The sequence below is a fragment of the Sinocyclocheilus anshuiensis genome, unplaced genomic scaffold (genome assembly GCF_001515605.1).
Source record: "Sinocyclocheilus anshuiensis isolate Anshui unplaced genomic scaffold, SAMN03320099.WGS_v1.1 scaffold1671, whole genome shotgun sequence".
Lineage (NCBI taxonomy): Eukaryota > Metazoa > Chordata > Actinopteri > Cypriniformes > Cyprinidae > Sinocyclocheilus > Sinocyclocheilus anshuiensis.
This window is the reverse complement of record NW_015549701.1, coordinates 50943-69877: the sequence shown is the minus strand read 5'-3', so window position 1 is coordinate 69877 and position 18935 is coordinate 50943. Positions and strand designations below refer to the sequence as shown.

General features: G+C 40.6%; 3 protein-coding genes across 4 annotated transcripts; 2 read left to right on the top strand and 1 right to left on the bottom strand.

Moving 5' to 3' along the window:
* The first annotated feature begins 712 nt into the window (after positions 1-712).
* Positions 713-6117, top strand: wars1 (tryptophanyl-tRNA synthetase 1). 2 transcript variants are annotated; one of them, XM_016449865.1, is made up of 11 exons: positions 713-803; positions 962-1057; positions 1316-1526; positions 1644-1752; positions 2482-2601; positions 2748-2930; positions 3388-3488; positions 3564-3676; positions 3751-3924; positions 3997-4137; positions 5466-6117. In XM_016449865.1, the coding sequence occupies exons 2-11, from the start codon at positions 968-970 to the stop codon at positions 5622-5624; spliced, it is 1401 nt and encodes a 466-aa protein (XP_016305351.1). In that variant the 5' UTR covers positions 713-803; positions 962-967; the 3' UTR covers positions 5625-6117. The 2 variants fall into 2 exon arrangements, with proteins under 2 accessions (XP_016305351.1, XP_016305352.1); XM_016449866.1 differs by lacking the exon at positions 713-803 and having other exon boundaries at positions 975-1142.
* Positions 6118-6576: 459 nt separating this feature from the next.
* slc25a47b (solute carrier family 25 member 47b) lies at positions 6577-10174 on the bottom strand. Its single transcript, XM_016449867.1, has 7 exons — positions 9655-10174; positions 9462-9507; positions 9297-9340; positions 9148-9219; positions 8651-8833; positions 8318-8567; positions 6577-7155 (listed from the first exon to the last, which is right to left on the bottom strand). The coding sequence occupies exons 2-7, from the start codon at positions 9496-9498 to the stop codon at positions 6878-6880; spliced, it is 864 nt and encodes a 287-aa protein (XP_016305353.1). The 5' UTR covers positions 9499-9507; positions 9655-10174; the 3' UTR covers positions 6577-6877.
* A 936-nt stretch (positions 10175-11110) lies between these two features.
* LOC107660555 (mitochondrial basic amino acids transporter-like) lies at positions 11111-15586 on the top strand. The gene is made up of 5 exons (XM_016449868.1): positions 11111-11314; positions 11972-12015; positions 13537-13620; positions 14652-15034; positions 15205-15586. Exons 1-5 carry the CDS (start codon positions 11281-11283, stop codon positions 15581-15583), a joined length of 924 nt encoding a protein of 307 aa, XP_016305354.1. The 5' UTR covers positions 11111-11280; the 3' UTR covers positions 15584-15586.
* The last annotated feature ends 3349 nt before the right edge of the window (positions 15587-18935 follow it).

The window sequence follows — 18935 nt, the reverse complement described above, 5'->3', positions numbered from 1 at the left end:
TATATAACACATTATAATATATAACTTATATTATAACACTAAAAACAAACTTCTATTTCCACAGAAAATAAAACCAGAAAATGTATCTCTACAGAAAATGTATTTGGAGTTCATTATAAATAAATCATCAGAAGATATTAAATGATCCAAAACTCACATTAAACGACGAATAGCTGATATTAACATCATCTGTCCTGTCAGAGTTATCAGTAAATATTGATCCGTCAGATCCACATCATAATATAAGTCTTTAAAGATTAGTTTGAAATCGTTTTATAACTATATATTCTTGTTTACATGATTAACGGCGAACACCGGAAGCGCGAATCTTAAGATACACACAAAATAAAAGTCTTATTTTAAATCCATGTCCGTTAAGAAATTACAGACAAAATAAGCGTCTATAAAAGCGTGTATAAAGCGCTATAGAAATAAAGGTAAAAAACAAACAAACCATCTTTATGGTGTGAGACACGCGACCGGAACTGCTGTGTGTTGCCAGGTCATCGGGTTTCCCGCGGAATCGGGCTACTTTAACACTGTGCAGCGGGTTGAAGCGACCCCAATAACGTGATATTCAGCCCCTGGAATGCGAGTTTTCCTGGGGAACCCCGCCGAAAAACGTGTACTTTATCCCCTCGAAACGCGACTGGGCTCGTTTTGAGTGGCGTTTGGGAGGGTCTTGTAAACCTGGCAACCCTGAGGGGAGTGAATGTTTCCAGACGGGCAGGTTTCGGTGTGACGCCGCCACTGCGAGGCTGATGCAAGCCGGTTAAAGCACGTTAAATAACCAGCACCAAACGGTGAGTTTATTTATTCTTCATGGTTATTTAATGCTGAAATGAACTGGTTATTGTTACCGGTGTGATCGCTGATCGTGAGACTGATTTCAGATCGATGTTTAAAGCTCGCCTCAGTCACATTTATCACAATATAAACGATCACATTCACATCATTACAGGTGAAGATGTCAGATTTGAGCCCGATGGATCTGTATGAGACGCTGACAGCTCAGGGACACACAGTGAGATCTCTGAAAGCTCAGAAGAGCCCTAAAGTGAGTCTGACACTGAAGAAAGAATCCTGCTGGAGCTTTCATAACCTGTGATGTGATGATTGACCTGTGATGTGATGATTGACAGGTGATGTGATGATTGACCTGTGATGGTTTACCTGTGATGTGATGATTGACAGGTGATGTGATGATTGACCTGTGATGGTTTACCTGTGATGTGATGATTGACATGTGATCATGATTTACCTGTGATGTGATGATTGACAGGTGATGTGATGTTCTCATGTTTTGGTTCCTCAGGCTGAAGTTGACGCCGCCGTGCAGCAGCTGCTGCAGATGAAGCTGGACTACAAGCGTCTCACCGGTCAGGACTATAAGGCTGGATGTCCGGCGGCGGACGGTGAGATGGTGGTGGATACCGGAGCAGCGCTGGAGGACGGAGATGATCAGGTGGATCCGTGGAACGTCTCCTCCAGCAGCGCCAAAGGAGTCGACTACAATAAACTCATCGGTCAGTTGATGTTGTCATCATCATTTCAGTCCATCCGTGGAAGATCTGCTGCAGGTCTGTTTTCATAAATGACCCGTGATGAATAATGCATTAACGAGGTTGTTCTGCTGCTGTCAGTGCGGTTCGGCAGCAGTAAGATCGATCAGGAGCTGGTGGACAGAATCGCTCGAGTCACGGGAAAAACACCGCACCGTTTCCTGCGCAGAGGAATCTTCTTCTCACACAGGTGCGACTGACGCTTCATCACACACCAGCACTCTACATATATAAATAATAAAACATTGATTAAAATAAATAGACAAAATATAAATAAGTAAATAGATTCAAATAAATAGTAAAAAATATTTTAAATAATAAAATATAAATAAATTAATAGATTAAAATAAATAAAACTGATAAAAATTAATATTCAAATAAACTAAAAATACATATAATAGTACAGTTCTATAGTGAGTAGAAAAAAAATCCATAAAATAATAAAAATATAATTTTTCCAGCGGTTAATCGAGGTGTAACAGCAGCAGTAATACCTGTATCTCCGGGTGGTGTGGTTCCTTGCTGAACTTTCACTTTTCAAATCAATTGCTTGAATGGACAACAACAAAACAGTACGACAACAAACTCACTTATATTAAACAGAACTTTTATTAACAAACGAATAAAAACACCATGCTATAGGCCTAATATGAAATAACAAATAACTTACACAAAGTTTAAATTAAAAAAAAAAAAAATCAGCAAACACTGTGGAGCCAAATAAATAAGAAACGAATGTAAAAAAAAAAAAAAAAGGGCAAAAGTCAACAGGCTTTACAGTATATACACCGTGTAAACCAGGCCTCTGTAGTGGTACATTTATAGCTGTGTTCAATTGTAGGATGTGTGTCGCTCACATGAGGATCACGGCATCTGAAAGATTGATCCTTTGGTCTAATGCCTTGTTTGTGATCCACAGGGACATGCATCAGATCCTGGACGCGTACGAGAAGCAGAAGTCCTTCTATCTGTACACGGGTCGAGGGCCGTCCTCAGAGGCCATACATGTGGGTCACCTGATCCCCTTCATCTTCACCAAGTGAGTCTTCCTCAGTGCGACAGCGTTCAGCGGGAGTCTGTGAAAGTGCTGATGTGTGTGTCTGTGTGAGTGTGTGAGTGTGTGTGTGTGTGTGTGTGTGTGTGTATATCTGTGTCTGTGTGAGTGTGTGTGTGTGTGTGTCACAGGTGGCTTCAGGACGTGTTTGACGTTCCTCTGGTCATTCAGATGACCGATGATGAGAAGTATCTGTGGAAGGATCTGTCGCTGGACGAGTGTCACCGGTACACGGTGGAGAACGCCAGAGACATCATCGCCTGCGGATTCGACGTCAACAAGACCTTCATCTTCTCTGACCTTGACTATATGGGGTAAAAATACTCACGTCTTTATAATGCAACAGTTTGATGTTGTGTGTCAGTGCAGACAGCAGGTGGCACTATTACATCTCAACTGCTTTATGTGTGTGTGTGTCAGTAAATATATGTGTAAACGCATATATAAATAAAAAAATATGTAAATATATCTACATATATATATATATATATATATATATATATATCCAAATGTATCCACATACATACAGTTCAATCACAAATAGCGATATATATACTATATAGCAAACCACAACTGCTTGATTGTTTATATCGCAAAATGTAACACTATTATCGTCCAGCTCGAATCTGATACATGTGACTGTAATGCATGAAGATATTAAGGTATTATAAACATAACATCATGATCTCCTGTAAAGCTGCATTATGAAAAGCACTATATAAATTTGACTCGACTGAAATAAATAACCGTCCAGATGTTTTTTTCCGTCAGGGCGAGTCCTTCGTTTTACAGGAACGTGGTGAAGGTCCAGAAGCACGTGACGTTTAACCAGGTCAAAGGCATCTTTGGCTTCACAGACAGCGACTGCATCGGTGAGGAGCGTCTCTGTGTGGCGGGAATCCGGCGAGTGTTTGTTGTGCGTCGTGTTTAATCGCGTGTTTCTGCAGGTAAAATCAGCTTCCCGGCCATTCAAGCGGCTCCGTCCTTCAGCAGCTCGTTCCCGCAGATCTTCGGCGAGCGGACGGATGTTCAGTGTCTGATCCCGTGTGCCATCGATCAGGTGAGGCGCTCGACTCGTGCTCGCGCCACCGGACTCACGTGTGTCGTGTGATCATGTGACCGTGTGCTCCTCAGGACCCGTATTTCCGGATGACGCGGGACGTGGCTCCTCGGATCGGGTATCCGAAGCCGGCTCTGCTTCACTCCACCTTCTTCCCGGCGCTGCAGGGAGCTCAGACCAAGATGAGCGCCAGCGACGCCAACTCCTCCATCTTCCTGACCGACTCGGCCAAACAGATCAAGAACAAGGTGCGCCTCCTTTTGACCCATTACTCACAGAAGGTGAGCTGGTGTTCATCATGTTCATCATTCCTGTTCCAGGTCAACAAACACGCCTTCTCCGGCGGGAAGGACACGGTCGAGGAGCACAGGAAGTGCGGCGGAAATCCAGACGTGGACGTTTCCTTCATGTACCTGAGCTTCTTCCTGGAAGACGATGAACAGCTGGAGAAGATCAGACAGGTGAGATCACGTGATCCAGCTGATGACGTCACTTATTATCCTCAACTAACACTGAAAATAGTACTGTATTATATTGTTATTGTGTGAAACCATATTTTCAGTGTTTGTTTTTATGCTTCTGTTTTATCTTGTGAAGCACTTCATATGTGTGATCCTGGAGCACAAAACCAGTCATAAGGGTCCATTTTTATTGAAAGCTGAATCTGAAAGCTGAATAAATAATCTTTCCATTGATGTATGGTTTGTTAGGATAGGACAATATTTGGCTGAGATACCACTATTTGAAAATCTGGAATCTGAGGGTGCAAAAAAATCTAAATATTGAGAAAATCATCTTTAAAGTTGTCCAAATGAAGCTCTTAGCAATGCATATTACTAATCAAAAATTAAGTTTTGATATATTTACAGTAGGAAATTTACAAAATATCTTCATGGAACATGATCTTTACTTAATATCCTAATGATTTTTGGCATAAAAGAAAAATGTATAATTTTGACCCATACAATGTATTGTTGGCTATTGCTACAAATATACCCCAGCGACTTAAGACTGCTTTTGTGCTGCAGGGACACATATGAAAAATGATATACAAATAAATGTTTATTATTATAGAAAGTTTTGTTACTTGAAATAAAAAAATAAACTTTTACTGTAAAATGAAATTTCAAAGTAAAATAAATATATTTATAATATTACTCAAAATAAAAAATATTAAAAACTTGCCAAGGCAACGTTTCTCATTTTCATTTACTTTATGTACTAAAAACTAACTAAAAAACTTAAATAAAAATTAATAAAAACCTTATAGACATATTAAAAAAAAATTTAAATGACAAAAACATTTTATTTCTGCTAGGTGCCAATGCATCATTTTCATTTAGTGTAATTTGTTGTACTAAAATGACTAAAACTAAAAAAAAAAACATAACTTACTAAAACTTGCAATTTAAAGTGAAAACTGCAAATATAAAAATAAAAGCTAAATTTAAATATGAATAAAAACGGTAAAACTTTACAATAAAGTCTCGTTTGTTAATTTAAGTGAATGCATTAACTAACAAACTAAGAATGAACAATGTATTGAGAATGAATGACCAATTAATCTGTTAACGTTGTTAATAAAACGGTTCATGTTCACAGTGCATTCAGTAAATGTTAACAGATACAACTTTTGATTTTAATAATGTATCAGTGAATGTTGAACTTAACATGAACTAATATTAATAAGTGCTGTAAAAGTATTGTACGTATTAACTAATGAAACCGTATTGTAAAGTGCAACCATAAAATCTAGAATGTGAGTGATGGTAAACTCGTTGTGTTGCAGGACTACAGCAGCGGCGCGCTGCTCACCGGAGAACTGAAGAAGAGTTTAATCGAGACGCTTCAGCCCATGATCGCCGCACATCAGGAGAGACGCACACTCGTGACAGACGAGATCGTACAACAGTTCATGAGCCCTCGCAAACTACACTTCAGCTGCTAGAGACAGAAACCACAGACTCCGGCCCTCAGTGACCCACAGATACGAACCGCTCCGGTCTAATAAACCTCATGCCTGCGATGCATAAATAATGACACTCTGATGTTATAAATGACACGTTTAATGCCATAATTACAGTACTGCTGATTCAGTGAACATTCACATGAATAAATGGTGCATTTAACACACGATAGATTCACAGTCCATCTGTAAAACAAGACACACATCTGACACAGAACGCGTGTTAATGTGTAAATCCTGATATGAGTTAAACATGAGCGTCGCCAACAGTCTCCAGTCATTCCAGCTGAGATTAAATACACAGAGAAGAGTCTCACTCATCAGAAACGGTTAGTAAAGGGTTAAACCTGTTCATATGATATTCGCATGATTAAAGTCCTTAAAGGAATAGTTCACTCCGAAATGAAAATGTGCTGAATGCTTCCTCACTTTCAGGCCATCCCAGATCAGGATGAGTTTGTTTCTTCATCAGGTTTGGAGAAATGTAGCATTGCATCAGTGTCTCACTGCAAGTGAATGGGTGCCGTCAGAATGAGAGTCCAAACAGCTGATAAAAACATCACAATAATCCACAAGTAATCCACAGCACTCCAGTCCATCAGTTAACATCTGGAGAAGACAAAAGCTGAAACAAATCCAGCATTAAGATGCTTTTAACTAAAATGCATTACAGCTATTTTTCACTGGAGGAAGAGTTATTATGGATTATGGACTCAATGTATTTTAGTTAAAAACGTCTTAATGCTGGATTAGTTTCAGCTTTTGTCTTCTCCAGATGTTAACTGATGGACTGGAGTGCTGTGGATTACTTGTGGATTATTGTGATGTTTTTATCAGCTGTTTGGACTCTCATTCTGACGGCACCCATTCACTTGCAGTGAGACACTGATGCAGTGCTACATTTCTACAAACCTGATGAAGAAACAAACTCATCCTGATCTGGGATGAGCACATTTTCAGCAAATGTTCATTTCTGGCTGAACTATTCCTTTAAACATTCATGATGCACAGACGCACGCATCTGGAGGTAGACACTGCAAAACACACTCAAATATATATTAATGCAAATGATAAATATTCACTCCGTACATTATGTGCTTGAAGAGCTTCTGCAGCTCAGAAGCTGAGCACAGAAAGGCTTCCGGTCACAAACGTCCAGCTGTGCGGTTCATAAAACACTGATGCTAACCGTCCTCAGTGAGGAATCACGTGTGCAAAGAAGATCTGACGACGATCTATGACGCCGAACGCAGAAAGCGAACAACCAGTTCGTACATGGCAAAGACGGACATGTTGACCGGAAAGGCACGGATGCAGTTCACCGTCAGACCTCTGAAGAGAACAGCGGCGCCTTCGCTCCTCACGCTGTGTGAGAGACAGTGGAAGAATCCTCTGTAGCGCCGGCCGCTCACGCCAGACACCTGCAGACGCGCCTTGATCACATCCATCGGTGTCCCGACGGCCCAGCCGCACATCCCAGACACACCACCGGCCAGAAGAACCACCGGCCAGCCTGAAACACAGCACAGTCAACACCTGACCGCCTACAGATCTCACACACATCACTACACTGAGACCGATTAGAACGGTATTTGAATGGTTTTATATTACAAATGCTCTGAAATTGAATGTTTGAATATGCAAATGAGACGTGAATCTAATTAAATATGCATTCATTTGCATGCATTTCCAGAACAGAAATCTGAACATTGGATACTGAGGTTCAAAATTCTTGTTTGATTTTGTCGTGATCCGATATTTACACGGGTCCTACTTCTTGCCTTAAGCCTTCTTTTGTTCCGCAGACAGTTTCCTCTTTTGTTTTTTATCCACCATCTCCATCTTTCTGTCGCTCGGTTCGGCTAATGTCCGTCCTGTGCACTGAACTCTCTCTCCTCCACATCATAATTAGACACGCCCCTTACTGCTGATTGGCTACAAGTTTGTTTTGGTACTCAGTTTTCTAAAGCATTTTAGAAAAAATACATACCCCACCTTTAAAGGGTTTTCTTTCTCTTTTTAATCACTTCATAAAGCAGAAAGTTATGGAAGCTTGTTTCCACCACAGAAAAAAATAAAATAAATAATAATAATAAAAAAGGGAATTTTTTCCCCAACAATTCTGACTTTTTTTCCTCAGAATTCTCAGAATCGTGAGATATAAACGCAGAATTAAGAGAAAAAACATCAAAATTGTGAATTGTAAACAAGAAGTTGTAAAAAAAAAAGTTCAAATTGTGAAACAAAAACTTGCAATTATTTGTTACATTTTTTAACACTGTGGCAGAAACAGGCTTCCGTATAAAATACTGTCGACAGACAGAAAACAAACACATTTTCACCATGTTTCAGGAGTAAAATGTAGAAATCAGTGTGAATGAAATATGAACAAACCTTCAGAATATAGAGAGGAATAAAACTGTAACATTTGGTGTTTGTAAGAGAAAAAACTCTTTAAAGATTGAAATCTAAAGACACAACTAGATAAAGAGCGATAGAATAAAGAGTTAAATGTGTATTTTGGATGTTTTCTTTCTACTAGTCTGTAATAAAAGACGTGTTATGGAACCAAAATAGACCAAAATCTCAAAAACGGGTTTGCCTGCAGTGTGTGACTGCTGAATAACTGGTGAGGAGTTTCTAGATCCGGTGTTGTCAGAGGGAAGTGAGTGCACCTGGCTGGCTGCTGTCTGTAGAGCGCAGGGAATCACAGATGCTGCTGTACGTGAGGAAGTACGTGGCGAAGGAGGGTCCGTCGCGCAGCACTAAAGCAGCAGAGCCCCTATAGAGCCCCAGCAGACCCTCATCCCGCGCGATGCTCAGCAGACAGTGCACCGGGCCGCGGTACTTGGGCCTGGAGTCCGGCAGCTCGGTCTGACACTGAAGACGCACTTTCACAATGTCTGCGGGGGACATCACCAAAACCTGAAAGCAGAGCGAACACACCTGACTCACACATGCAGCCACACACGAGAAGCGCGGCCTGACAGCTGATGAACGCAGAGCACCTGAGCCACGCCTCCAGCAAACCCAGACACAAATAAATCAGCTTTATGGTGCGGATCCGCTGCGCTTCTGTGCCGCAGCTCATGCAGGAGGTGCAGGACGTTCCTGTAGGTGCCAAACACCAGCGAGGAGCTGATGGAGACGGTGCTCAGCGGCATGGACATCCCGCGGTAGAAACCTCTGACCTGAAACATGCCGGCAGGTTACTTACATTCCACAACAGAAATAACACATAAAAAGAGTATTTGTGATTTAATCGAGCAATTCTCACTTTATCTCAGTTTTGTTTATATCTCGCAATTCTGACTTTACAGTTCTGCTCAAAAGTTTCTGCAACTTACACATCATCATATTATTATTTTGTCAACTACAATTCTGGCTTTTTTTCTGAGACATGAAAGAAGAGCAGTCAGAATCGTGAGACTGCGAGATAAAAATTCTCAATGACCCTTTTTCTTATTTCTATTGGATAGTTGTGAGTGTTTGTGCAGGTACTCACTCCTTCAGTTCTGCAGGTTCTTCTCACACACTCCCAAACACCTGAGTCACGTGTCTGAGTCTGGATCCTCACCTGCAGCATCCATCAGCGTTACACACCTGATACAGTACTGCAGCTGATGAAGATGAGGATGAGGAGGATGTGTTTACCTTCACTGTGTCCAGCGGATACCCCACCGCCACTCCAAAAGCCCCTGAATATACAGATCACAACACATTCCTCATTGCAGAGAAATAACAGACATACATTATGCAGAATAAGAGAATCTCACATTCACACACCGAGACTAAACACAGCTGAGTTACATCACTGACCTCCGACAGAACCGGCGACGAAATCCGCGAGATGCATCACGAGCAGAAGAATCGGAACCGATCCGACTCATCAGAAATGATCCGAACCGATCAAACAGAAGATTCGAAAACAGCAGAACCGATCAAATAAGAGGAATCGGAACCGATCCGAATCATCACAAATGATCCGAACCGATCAAATAGAGGAATCGGAACCAGCAGAACCGATCAAGCAGAAGCATCCGAATCATCCGGTTCGACCCGCCGAACGCGAGTCGGACAAACGCCGTTAACGAACTGATTATGATGATTGTGAAGAAGACAGAGATGAAGAGAAGTGTGTGTGTGTGTGTGTCGCTGCAGAAAGGTGAACCGAAGGTCACGATCACCTTCAGAAACGAAGGTTCTGAATCACCGATGGCGTGTAACAGTAACGCGTGAGTCCGCGCGGATGTTCGGCTCCTTTGATGCTGTGATTCACTGTAGCGCAGGAAATATCATCAGGATCAGATCAAGAGCCACCGGCGGCAGAGTCCGACAGCGCTCGTGTTCCTGCAGTGACCGCTGAGCGGCGCTGCTCTCCATTCCCTCACACCACTGACGATGATGATGATGGTGAAGATACACACCAGAGTTAAAGGCCAAGAGTCACATTCGCTCTGTCACGTGTTACACAAATACACATGATTACTGTACAGCGTCGGCTACTGTAAACGCCGCTCTATTAATAAACAGCCAGCGCATATTGTTTGTTTATATTTGAAGGACATGCCACGGCTATTTTCATGACAAGAAAAGGTTAAATGCATGCATAAATAAATTAAATAACAACAATAATAATAAATATGTAAATAAACAACAAAAGAGAACAAAATGTACAAAAGCTGTTTTAAAGTTCACATTAGATTAAAAAACAAAACTACAATAAAATAATAATCAAAAATAATTAAAACCAAGTCTGGCCTCACTTCATTAAAAATCTTCATGAATCAGCCAAACAGAAAAGAGATTTTGATATTGTCAAACCAAAGCACTTTATTATTATATAATTCAAAATGATTGTTTTAGAGTCACTGAGATTATTATAACTATTATAGGTTTTTTCTACTTTCATTGTAATTTTTTTTCATTTAATGTTTATTAGATTTTTTTTAAATGTCTAGTTTTTATTCATTTTTAGTTATTTTAATGCATCAGATTAAACTAAATTAAAATGAGAAATATGGTTTTATCAACTTCATAAATCAAAATAAGTCTATTTAAAAAAAAATTAAAATATTTTCAGTAAATGTTTTTCATTTCAGGTTTTTTTTTTAATTTCAAATAATTATTTTTATGGTTTATGGTTTAGTTTATTATAATGAACCTGGCGTACGCATCAACATTCATTTTCAGTAACCAATAATAGATTATAATTATTAAGCATTCTTTCTAATCATTATTATTATTATTATTATATAATTGCTGATTAACATGCACCTGCTTCATATTTATAATGTACAGAACTAAATCACAGTGAGCTGAAGTTCTGACAGAGTTTTACTCTCTTTTTTACTCAGTGTCTCAAGCACATGCATGTATGAGCCTCGATGATGATGATGATGATGATGATGATGGGGGTGTTTCTTCATCCTGGAGCTTCTATTGGTCACAGATGGACTTTCCCCTTCATATCAACTTCATTCAGTAAAAATAGCGGCACAGAAGCAGCAGCTGCTCATGAGCACAGACGTCCAGCGACTGACCGACCGAACAAACCGTGCTGCTGCTGCTGGAGGATCAGAGCTCACAGACACCCACACTCATCTTCATCATCATCATCATCATCATCATCTGAGGAATGGCTCTGGACTTTGTTGCAGGATGCATTGGAGGTCAAATGCGCTTCATTTGACTGTCTGAAGATCTGCACACGCTCACTGAAACATTCAACACTCAGTCAAATAACATGCAGAGTAAATGAGAACTAATCTAGTTGCTGAAATAGAGGACAGCTCTCTAGTTATACTGGTAACTGATTACTAGCCACCCGTTGTATGCTGTCAGCTCTCTGACTAATATCCCACACTGGGATCCAACAAATATCATCAGATACTTTAATGTGAGCGACTGAAGAGCCAATAAACAATCATTCTGATCCGAAATGCATTTAATCTGAGTGAAACCTGTCATCATACAGAATCCTTCACCTGCTGCTGTATCAATCCATCATTCTGATAAGAACTGAAGCTCATTAAACAGGAATGATCTTGAGAAGCATGAAGACTTTCTCCAGACGTTTGCAGTCAGATGATCATGATTGTGTGAGGTCCACGTCGACCGGTCAAACAGCTCTTGCCTCAGTGACGCAGGTGTTGCTTTCATTCGCACGGGTCAAGGCTGAAGAGCTGACCTCAAACACTGACGTCTAACTCGTATCTCAAACACATTGCATCAGTCGTTTGCAGCTCTGCGGTGAAATATAACCGGCCTGACATCACGGTGACGGTCTGAAAACGGTCCAATCTCACTCTCAGGTGTTCATATTTCAGGAGCCGCAGGTGTGCTGGTCAGACATCCGTTTGATACGGTCAAGGTACGTCCGCTTTGACTAAACTATAAAACTCTTCAGAACTGCTGACTAAAAGGTTCTTTGGGGAACCAAAAATGGTTCTTCTTAAACTCTTAAAAATAAAGGCTCTTCATTGGTGGTTCCATGAAGAACCTTTAACATCCACGGGACCCCTCCATTGTGCAAACGCTTCTTCAGATTCGTAAAATGCTATTTTAAAGATTAAGACAAATGGTTCTTTGAAGAACTGTTCAGTGAAAGGTTCTTTGGGGAACCAAAAATGGTTCATCTATGGCAGAGATTCCCAAACTTGCTGACCAAAACTGACACATGATGACCATTAATTTGACCCGCCACGCCATTATCACAAGAGTGAGGGAAAATAGGGAAAACATGCCATCGAAGCATATCTTCATTGTATATTTTTGTTTTAACATTTTATTTATTATTCAAAAATGTATTACATTTTTATTTTATTAATTATTGATACATTTTAATATAATACAGTTGGGTATAATGCAACATTTTTAAGGCTTCCAATTAAGTTAGATTTTTGGCTCCTCTGTTCTGTGGCATCCCTGCAAAAACCCCTTTTGGAAGCTTTATTTTTAAGAGTGCATCTACTATTAAAGCTCATCATAAACACTGAGTGCATGTGTTCAGTCAAAGGCTTTATTGTCTGCTCTGTTTCTGCATTCACGGTTTGACAAATCGCCATCTATTAGATTGTATAATCAATTAAAATCTACACTCTAAAAACTGCTGGGTTAAACACAACCCAGTGCTGGGTTAAATAGGGACAAAACCAGCAATTGGGCTGTTTTGACCCAGCGATTGGGTTACTACCCAGAAGGGTGGGTTAAACATTTAACCCAACCGCTGGCTCAAAACAGCCCAGTTGCTGGGTTTGTCCCTATTTAACCCAGCATTTTTTTTAGAGTTTATGCACAACTATAAATAACATTAATATTTCAATGTTTTAGCTTGAGGTTTGGGTGTTCCTGTCAAACACTAAAGAAAGGCACCTCCCAAAATTGATAGACATCTTGAATGCAACGCAAGTTACTTTGGATAAAAGCATCCGCTGAATGCATAAATGTGCATTGACGCTGATCAAGACGCATATCTTTAGATGATATACCTGCATTAGAAAGCAACAGCTGAGAGACAGAATGCTCAGACTGAATTGTGTTGTGTTACGGGTTGTTATTGTCATTAGTGTTGCATGCATGTGTTTCTGTGAATTGCCGTAAAACTAACACTTTTCTCACGAGTTCACAGCTAAAGGGTCTTTTACAGCAAAAGTGTCACTTTGTTGTAGATGAGAGCGAGGCTGTTACACCGGCCGCTCGGAGGTTAACCTCGTAAGTAAAGCCCGGGTCCGTTCCTCTCTTTCCATTGAACTGGAATCTTATTGAATATGGTCAAACATCAGCTCTAGATTCATTCATTCAGAAATGTGTGATTTCTGCTGTGTTTTTCCATCTCAACCATCACTCGTGGCCTGATCACAGCAGGTTTAATGGGAAAAACTCAATTTTCTAGGTGAGACTGCAGGTTCGGAGCGTGGACAAGCCCTTGTACCGCGGCACGTATCACTGCTTCCAGTCCATCGTCCGTCAGGAATCAGTGAGTAGGAGTTTTCATGATGTCTCTGAAAGCTCAACAGGCTGGTTTTACACTGATCTTACAGTTGAAAACCATTTGACTTCCACAATTTCCAGGATGATTCACAAGACAAAAACGACTGATTTATCAATCATTTTTATCTGATTTATTGAAAGAGAGGGGCACCAAATTTTGATCAAAAATTAAGAAGACGCTCTTTAAAAAATTACATTTAAATTAAACATCCATGGAATCTTTCTATTGGATAAAATAAAAAATAAACAAAGTTTCCAAAAGGGTATTTTCACAATGATGCCGTAAAAAAAACATGTTTGGTTCACCAAATAACCTACAAGTGAACAGATCTTAAAAGAATATGTGTGAAGAACATTTTAATAATCTAAAGAACCCTTTTCCACTTTAAAGAACCTTGGAATGGAAAGATTCTATAGATGTTAAAGTTTCTAAATGGAATAATCTACGTCAGTAAAGAACCTTTATTTTTAAAAGTGTTTTGTGGAAAGTGGTTATTTAGATCGTTAAAAATAATGTTCTTCACACTAATGGTACTTTAAAGAACTGCTAACTGCAAGGTGCTTTAGGGACCAAAAATGGTTCCTATACGTGAAGAACCTTTAACATCCACAGAATCATTTTCCCCTGTGCAAAAGGTTCTTTAGACTTGTAATATGTTATTTTAAAGATGAAAAAACTGATTCTTTTTAAGAACTGATCACTGAAAGGTTCTTTGGGGAACCAAAAATGGTTCACTGTGGAAGCTTTATTTTTGAGAGCGTATCATCTCCAGGAACACGAATCAATCCGACGATGTTGATATGATCTGAAGTAGTACATGTGCTCGAGGTTCAGTAACGCTGAGATGTTTGACACCAGGAGATACTGGAGACCCGATGCTTCAGGAACGAGCACACCGAGCTAAATTAAGCACGGGGAACATCTACGTATATTTGTCCGCGGGTGGAGAGACGAGGGGTTTCGGGTTCTCAAGTCGTTAACCCTTCACACTCTTTCTGTTTCTCGTTTGACTCCAGATGTTGGGCCTCTATAAGGGCATCGGCTCGCCCATGATGGGCCTGACCTTCATCAACGCCATCGTCTTCGGCGTGCAGGGAAACGCCATGCGCATGTTGGGCGCGGATACGCCTCAGCACCAGTACCTAGCGGGCGCGGCGGCCGGATTCATCCAGTGTGTGATCTGCTGCCCGATAGAGCTGGCCAAGACCCGCATGCAGATGCAGGGAACGGGCGAGAAGAGCGCCTCCAGGAAAATCTACAGGAACTCTCTGGACTGCCTGATCCGCATCCACCGGAAGGAGGGAGTCCGAGGAATAAACCGAGGAATGGTGACCACCGTCATCCGCGAGACGCCTGGATTCGGTTTCTACTTCCTCGCCTATGATAAGCTGACGCGCGTGTAACGGAGGCCAAACCTCACTCCCCTGATCTCAAGAGACGCACTAGCGACTGACGTTAGTGGCTACAGTCTTTAGCCTCCTTGTTAGTGCATCCGCCTTCCACGCCGGAGACCCGGGTTCGAGACCCACTCGGAACGAGAACGAGGTGTGGCGATAGGACTCGGGAGAGAGGGGTTACACGCGCACTGGGCTGCGACGCAGACGCCGACTACATCATTCCCAAGCTGCTCCTGGCGGGCGGCATGTCGGGAATGGCGTCCTGGATCTCTACTTATCCCGTGGATGTCATCAAGTCCCGCCTACAGGCGGACAGAGTGGGCGGAGCCAACAGGTACGACGGCATCCTGGACTGCGTCCGTCAGAGCTGGCGGCGGAAAGGATGGAGAGCTTTCACTCGAGGCCTGACCTCGACTCTCTTGAGAGCGTTTCCCGTTAATGCCACAACATTCACCAACGTCACACTCTTCCTCATGTACATGCGCGAGAACGACGACAGCATGAAGGACTGCGAACCCATGCGGCCGAGCCTGCAGCACAGCAGCCTGTGACTTGAAGATCTGAAGAAAGACTCGGATCATCTTGAGATGCAAACCACAGACTAACTGCACTAATAGACTCTCTGCTGATTCTGCCTAATAAAGAGAGAAAAGGTCAGTGAATGCTGAACAATGACCTCACATGATCTCTACCATTTTATGTTTAAAGGGGTCATATGATGCGATTTCAGTTGTTCCTTTCTCTTTGATCACAAATGCAGACAGGGTTTTTTGTTTACGCGGCGCGATGCAATGCAACGCATAAAAAGACAGTATAAGTCATTATAATCCATAAATATGTCCCCACTGGATGCAACGAATGCCTCGTTTATAATGGGTTTTAATGTTTTTGTCTCATCGCCCCGGCCGGACAGGGCATCATCACAGTATGGTGAGGGGCGTAACATTTCCGTCTCACGCTTGAGGTATTCGGCCAATCACAACACACTGGATAGCTGGCCAATCACAGCACACCTCGCTTTTCACACCGATGAGCTTTGTAAAAATCGACGCGTTTCAGAAAGGCGGGGCATAGAGGAGAAACAATAATGTACAGTATGTGGAAAATAATGTGTTTTCTGAACCTTAAACCGCATAAACACATATCATTACACCAAATACACAAAATAATGTTGTTTTTAGCAACATCTTATGACCCCTTTAATGGACCGTACCGCTGAATTATTGGGATGAAAGCGTCTGCATTGGGTTTGAGGATTCCCAGATCAGCATCTATAGAAGCATCTGATGCTGATGAAGGATGAGAGTGACGTACTGCAGGAGCTTTGGACGTAAACTATCACGGATGAGAGGCCGAACTGTTACGTGTCTGCAACCTATTTTCCACACAGTCAAAAATATCATGCTAAAATTGTTCCTTTAGGGGTGCATCAGCTGGGACAGAACAGGTAAAGGGACGACTGTACCTTATTTATGCCTCAAAGATGAATATTATGGAAAGCATATGGCTTCAAGTTCATGGGTTCGATTCCCAGGAAATGCAAGAGCTTTAAAATGTAAATGTGTGCCTCAAATGCAATGCAAGTCGCTTTGGATAAATACATCTGACAAACGCATAGATGTAAATATCAGCACCTCAGAGTAGCAATATGTGCTCTTAAAGTAATACTATGCACTTTTAGGGCTATTTAAAGTTCAAAGTTGTCTCGTCAACGGTTCTGCTCCAGTGACATGCCACTGCAACCCTAAAATTACAATGTTTGCAATGTTTTTTCTGAGTGCATGTTGATTTTGTGTTTCTTAACGCAGGTACAAAGTTTGAGACTAAAAAACGTAAACCTTAAATGCAAAGATAACATAAAAAGTTGATTTCATGATCTTAGTCATGATTAGTAAAAACTAGATGAATGCATAGACTCTCAAACCGCAAGAGCTGCAGATGATCTTGTTCAAGAAGCGGTCACATGGTCCTACATGTTTACATACATGCATTTTGTAATTGTTATTTAATCTTTACAAGCACCTTAAAACATGTGACTAGTTCCTGACATGCCTGTAATTGACATATTCCTGTATATATGTGCATCATTTGTTGTTGTTCACCAGTATTATTATGAGGGCATTAGCAGACAGATATTTGATGACAGATCGTCAGTGTTTTTGATTCATGAAGCTCAAGGGAACTTTCTTCCCTTCAACATTCAATAAATATGGAAACACATTCACGAATATTTGTCTCTCACAAAATATGGGGCATTTAAAGCGTTAACTGTGCAGCTTCAGTAAAGTTATGCTGGTCTTTTTTAATACAATAATCAAATGCACCGAGCAGAGCATCAAAAACTGTGATATGTTACATAATAAAATCAGCTCTAAATATCCTCCAACTGGACAGAATCTTAGTCTGAGGGTAAAACACAAGTCTGCGTCCATCATGCACTGCACATTTTTCTTTGAAATCTGTGAATGCTAACTCCGTGCTGGTGTAGTATTGTGGATTCCAGCCTAAAGACAGAAGCAAAACCTCAAAATACAAGAACAAACCAGTTCACAGCCATCATCAGCTGATTACTGACAGATATGTGATGAAGAGGAAGAGCACAGAGAATAGAGCCGTGATGAAGAGCGGCCTCTAGTGGCTCAAAACCAGAAACACACTGAAGGACAAAAGACATCATTACACGCAGAATAACACAAGTGGACTTTATTTAGTGGACGATTTTGTGATCGTGGCATCTGTAATTGTTATCGCGATTAGAAATTCAATTAATTGTGCAGCCCTAGATGAAACTGTCTGTTTTAAGCCAAAAGCCGTGTGTTTATAAGAAACAAATCCAGCATTAAGACGTTTTTAACTAAAATATGAGTCCATAATCCATAATAACGCCTCCTCCAGTGAAAAAGCCTATCTCCTGTTGTCTCTCACATTAGTTTAGAGCTGTTTAAACGCTGCTTGATCTGTGCAGATTTCTCTCCTGATTCACACCAGAACACTTTTTCACTGGAGGAAGTGTTATTATGGATTATGGACTCATATTTTAGTTAAAAACGTCTTAATGCTGGATTTGTTTCAGCTTTTGTCTTCTCCAGATGTTAACTGATGGACTGGAGTGCTGTGGATTACTTGTGGATTATTGTGATGTTTTTATCAGCTGTTTGGACTCTCATTCTGACGGCACCCATTCACTGCAGAGGTGATATTGTGTGTGATATTTTCTGTCTCGTTTCATTAGTCATTTAAAGTCACAACGCAATAGAATCAGAGTAAGATCTTTTCTTCCATACTGTGACATGCATCAGAATGAAACAAATTAACAAAAGAGAAAAAAATGTAAGGCGGGATTTGGTTCCGTGCATCAGTTGATTGGATGTTGAGATGTGGGCGTGGCTTTCAAAGCTGGAGGCGGATCTGAATGAGAGTGCACTGGATTGTAAGAAAGGGGCGGAGTTTAAGAAGACAAAATGATCACCATGAAGACTGATGCTTACTGTTATGACATGTTGGTAAAAAAAAAAGTAAAAAATAAAATTAACAAAATGCATGGATGAAACTTTGACAGTAAGATCAATAACATGCATTTAGAAAATAGATATTGATTTTATTTTATGCTATCTCGCGTCTGATCATCTAAACAGTTTCTGTCTGTCTGCCTCTCTATCTACAAATATTACAATCATAAATAAAAAAAAAAATAAAAAAAAATAATATATATATATAAATAAACATATACACTACCGGTCAAAAGATTTCTATTTTAAATAAATGCTGTTCTTTTTAACTTTTTATTCATCAAAGAATCCTGAAAAAAGTATCACAGGTTCCAAAAAAATAACAGTTTCCAGCACTGATAATAAATCAGCATATTAGACTGATTTCTGAAGGATCATGTGACACTGAAGACTG

What these genes read in the sequence shown, in the direction of transcription:
- LOC107660555 (XM_016449868.1), top strand. Translation starts at nt 11,281, where the DNA reads ATGGCTCTGGACTTTGTTGCAGGATGCATTGGAG. An exon ending in ATCCGTTTGATACGGTCAAG is followed by an intron (nt 12,016 to 13,536) that starts GTACGTCCGCTT and finishes TCAATTTTCTAG; the next exon opens with GTGAGACTGCAGGTTCGGAG. An exon ending in TATGATAAGCTGACGCGCGT is followed by an intron (nt 15,035 to 15,204) that starts GTAACGGAGGCC and finishes GACTCGGGAGAG; the next exon opens with AGGGGTTACACGCGCACTGG.
- slc25a47b (XM_016449867.1), bottom strand. Translation starts at nt 9,498, where the DNA reads ATGCATCTCGCGGATTTCGTCGCCGGTTCTGTCGGAG. An exon ending in CGTCGCCGGTTCTGTCGGAG is followed by an intron (nt 9,341 to 9,461) that starts GTCAGTGATGTA and finishes CTGTATATTCAG; the next exon opens with GGGCTTTTGGAGTGGCGGTG. An exon ending in ATCCGCTGGACACAGTGAAG is followed by an intron (nt 9,220 to 9,296) that starts GTAAACACATCC and finishes TGGATGCTGCAG; the next exon opens with GTGAGGATCCAGACTCAGAC.
- wars1 (XM_016449865.1), top strand. Translation starts at nt 968, where the DNA reads ATGTCAGATTTGAGCCCGATGGATCTGTATGAGACGCTGACAGCTCAG. An exon ending in AAGCTCAGAAGAGCCCTAAA is followed by an intron (nt 1,058 to 1,315) that starts GTGAGTCTGACA and finishes TTGGTTCCTCAG; the next exon opens with GCTGAAGTTGACGCCGCCGT. An exon ending in CCAAACAGATCAAGAACAAG is followed by an intron (nt 3,925 to 3,996) that starts GTGCGCCTCCTT and finishes TTCCTGTTCCAG; the next exon opens with GTCAACAAACACGCCTTCTC.